The 4,439-nt window shown below is 31.6% G+C and overlaps 1 protein-coding gene across 1 annotated transcript; it reads right to left on the bottom strand.

Annotated features, from left to right (window-relative positions):
- Nucleotides 1-1,104: 1,104 nt before the first annotated feature.
- Nucleotides 1,105-3,812, bottom strand: Smp_179110 (putative purine nucleoside phosphorylase; the record flags this gene model as incomplete). The annotated part of the gene is made up of 5 exons (XM_018799998.1): nucleotides 1,105-1,682; nucleotides 3,093-3,283; nucleotides 3,316-3,491; nucleotides 3,525-3,628; nucleotides 3,665-3,812. 5 exons carry the CDS (start codon nucleotides 3,810-3,812, stop codon nucleotides 1,477-1,479), a joined length of 825 nt encoding a protein of 274 aa, XP_018653855.1. The 3' UTR covers nucleotides 1,105-1,476.
- Between the last annotated feature and the right edge of the window lie 627 nt (nucleotides 3,813-4,439).

Genomic DNA, 4,439 nt, shown 5'->3' with positions numbered 1-4,439 from the left:
GTTACTTTATATTTAAATGGTCAACCCAAATGTGATACAATTTGAACATTGTCATAAATTTATTTATGGACATTTTTTGTCATTGCGTACTGTTTCCGGACACGAACATTTATCATATTTTTATTTTACGTCCGGTTTATGGTAAACATTTTGTTTCGTGTATATCTAAACACTAACACTAAATGTCCTTGTTTTCTGAACTTACTATTGAATAATTGATCACCTCATTTCATTTTTTAAGTCATGAGTCTTTATCAACAAACATTCTCACATATTGCGAGTCAGTGTGACATAATGATGCTAGAAAACAATAAGATATATCAGCTAAAACCTCAGTTATACGTTAGTAGTTGTATTTTAAATACGTTCTGGAAAATGCGTTTAACAGTTTAAGATTATAAAGTAAACTTTCAACTGTCTAACTGAATATAATCAACTTAAGAGTAACGAAAGTCCGCTGAAATATTTGGGAAAAATATCACTTTTTGGGAGGTTACACTTGGTCGTTTAACATAATTATTTCTGGTTCTGACATTTTAGGAAAATTAAACGGAAGTTCACTTCTGCCGCATTGGCTGTATATCCTAATCCTTAAACATCTCTGTAATAACCATATCAGCATAAAGTGTGGTAGTGGGGAAAGTTTTTAGTAACATCCGAATAAAATCTTGAAAAGTCTGAATTTTTATTGTGATTAGTTGAAAAAAAGCATGAATTAAGACTACTACCCTTTGAAAATTTTGAACAGAAGAAATTATTTGCAAATATACATTAAGATCTGGACATATATTGCAAATATCATGAATATTCCCTGCGAAACTATGAATTAGGATATTTATATTTCCCATTTATTACGTACATTTTTCCGTTGAATATTCCATGATCGATTTCCTAAATTATGTACTTAATCTTCGAATTGATAGAATTTTACTGATCGTTTGTAATTCCTGCGTTTTAGTGATTATCCAACTAAAGTTAGTCAGTAATGTGTAAGGAGATTGTATATTGACTGTTTAGAAAATCAATTTAAATTCATTAGGGTAATGTTTCATTATAGTCGTTTAATTTGTATTACGTTCTCACCCGCCGTTTATTTAATGAGTTCATAGTCGGATAAAATTTATTATTTTCTGTGACCCGAAAAATTTGTAATGGATTAATATTCGTTGAAATTATAATAAAGTTATTTCAAATCATTAACAAATAAATAGGTTAACGAAAAATTAAGAAGGCTATTGAACAGAACATAAGTTAGCGTAATGAATGTTTTCCATTAATATAAAGCATATAATAACGTATTGTCGTTTAACAAACAGTACTAACAAAAAGTTCACCTGTCGGTTTTTAACTGACGGTAATTTAAATAGAGAAATAACTGAGTTTTAGGAGGAAAGTCTATTTTGTTTATTTTTGTGTTGTTAGAACGAGTAACTATTTCATGGCTTAACTGACAAAAATTATCGAAATAAATTCACCTTAATCTAATGGAAGTCTGGTGATAATTTCTTTGAACCACATTTGTAACAGATCAGCACGTTTCTCAGCTACAGCTAGAACTTTTTCATGATTTATACTAACATCATTTTCTGCGTCCAAAATACTATTATTTGCGATTAGTGAGACAGCAAGAACTTTGATTCCACAATGACATGCAATTATTACTTCCGGCACAGTACTCATGCCTATAAAATAATAGTTAAAATAAGTTATCAGCTGTGAGATGATAAATTCATTATAATATGTTTTAAACAGTAAATATGATTTCAACATGTATGTAACAAAATGAAATTCAAGTCTGTAAAAATGTGATATGCATGTGTACTGGTCTTTAAGCTCACACTTTATATGAGTCCCATCGATACTGTCTGACTATTCAAATTGAAATAGATGATTGTATTGATTTTTTTCAAAAAGTTTGTCAGTACAGTTCAAGTATCGGCATGATGTAATAATTGATCCTACTTTTTTAGTTGATAATCTTTTTCTCAATCATTCCGGCATATTGCTATAACTGAACAAAACATTGTTTTGGCTACTTATTATAACTTGGCAGAGAGTGAAAAACTTTGACTCAAGGTAAGAGGGAAAACTCAAAATAAAAAATTTTATTGTTCACCAACAATAAATGCACAAATGATGCAAAAATTAGGCCTAAATTATACCGACTTACATATCCTTAACTTCTTTGGTCTTTGGTCATATTTGAATGCAGTGAACTGGGCAGTAGTTGACATCAATTAATAACTAACTTAATTCGTGCATGCGATTAGCAAAGTTAGTATGTCAAACCGGTTTAGCTAACAAATTTAATAGTCGATGAGCTGCATGTTTTTGCACTCTCGAAATATATGTTTGAATATGTTCGTTTATTCACCAGAGGAAATATGTGTTCTAAGGACACTTACACGTAAGGGAGGTTTGAAATAGATAATGTAGAGATAGTTATTAAATGAATGAAAGTGATATTTTTGTTGCTGATTTACGGATACTATTAGCTTAGTAAAAATTGATTGCCATATTTATGTTGGGAGAAGTAAACAAAAGGCATTTGACATTGAGGAGCAAATATTTTCATTCACCACAGCATTAAACAATCGACTGTTAAACTAGAAACTACTGTATATTCAGAAAAAAGCATTCAATCTGGAGCACATAATACAATAATGTGATTGAGCAAAATGCCCTAGCTTCATGCGTTGTACTGTAAACCATATCTATTACTAAGAAGCAAAAACTATAATTCTGAATTTCAAACTGCAAGATATAACGAATCAGGGTGTCGGCTTGTAATTGAACCACGCACAGTAGTTTCGTAACCAATGAGTTTTGGCTCAGCAGTTTATGTTTATTCTTTTAAAAATGGAAAGCATTTTGGACTTCCAATTAAATCACACCTATAATTAAAAGTAAGATAAATGTTTAGGAAACTGATAAGTGATCGGTAGATATTTGTAAATCTACTGTCAAAATATATATATTTATAAAGTCTGTCCAATTTATATCAAAATCCCCATTTTACATTATTTTGTGCAACGTATGATGGGTAAGAGTTTTTGCTTTAAGCCTCTAACTATAACTTTTAGTGAAATTACCAACAACATCACAGCCCAACTTTAGTAGCATATTGGACTCATCAGGACTTTCATATGTAGGACCACCATTAAAAGCATAAACACCCTCATGAACCAAATCCTGAAAATCATTTTCTTGTGCTATCTTTAAAGCCAATTGTTGCAAAAGACGATCATAAGCGTTGGACAGGTCGGGAAATCGAGGTCCGAATCTGTAAAAGTTGAAGAATAAATTAGAACCTACTCATCTTGATTGGGTCCAACCAACACATTATTCAATCCAAGTCCAGGAAAATTAATATGACCCTTTATTAAAACAAAATCGCCACTTTTAAGCTTTCTGTTAATCCCGCCAGCTAAGTTGGTAATCAAAAGAACTCTAACTCCCAAGAGCTTCATCACTCGAATAGGAAGTGCAATCTGTTAGCTATAAAATTATTACCGTTTACTTACTTCTTGGTTTGAATATCCTTCATACATATGAAGTCTTCCTTGCATTGCAACTATTTTGCGACCACCAACACTTCCAAGCACTAAGTTTCCGACATGGCCAGCAACTGATAATGGTGTATGAGAAAGTTGAAAAACCTTACCGGTTGTTTTTGGGAAGTTTGGTATATTTATGTAAGGGATTACCTTGCGTTCTTCTATCTCCTCTATTAGTTTACCGAGGCCACTACCACATATAATTCCAATATCTGGTAATACATTTGACACTCTTTTAATATAATCTGCTGCCATAGATGCATTTTCATAGTTTGCGACTACTGGAGTAGTCCTAGTGTTGGACAGACTTATTGATGTGTTACAAAACTTACATGACACAGGAACTTGAATAGAATTGAAAAAAGAAATATACGTAAAAACATTTGCGAGTCAAAAGTTTAACATTAAATATTGAACACAAATGTATTATGCTGAATGTGTCTGAAAGTAAGAGATTTAAGCTTGATTGAACACTGCTAATTTTAGAGGAAGCATACTAAAAAAAACGAAATAATCAGTTTGTTTTCATAGACAAAGATTAAAATTGTGTGTGGTTTCACATTTTAAAGCGTGTACATGAAGGACGATAAAATTAAACACTAGTTAGAAACGATCACTTCTAGAGAGTCAAAAATGAGAAGGATGTGCAAAATCATTCATTTACCAATGCCTTTTAATTTATTGCAAAGAAAATATTCGTACAGAAAATGCAAACATTCACTAGGATGATTGAATTTTTCTTTGTAGATGCTAAAATATCCCCGCTACTCAAATAAATAGCAAAAAGGCATGAAAGAGATTACTCCGATAATTTTTCGACCAACTTATCTCATAGAAGAGGACGAAAACAAGCGCGCCAGTATGGAAAGTCACCTCATGCTC

Source organism: Schistosoma mansoni, chromosome W, assembly GCF_000237925.1.
Source record: "Schistosoma mansoni strain Puerto Rico chromosome W, complete genome".
Taxonomy (NCBI): domain Eukaryota; kingdom Metazoa; phylum Platyhelminthes; class Trematoda; order Strigeidida; family Schistosomatidae; genus Schistosoma; species Schistosoma mansoni.
Note: the sequence above shows the minus strand (reverse complement) of the source record. Positions and strands in the feature narration are given on the sequence as shown.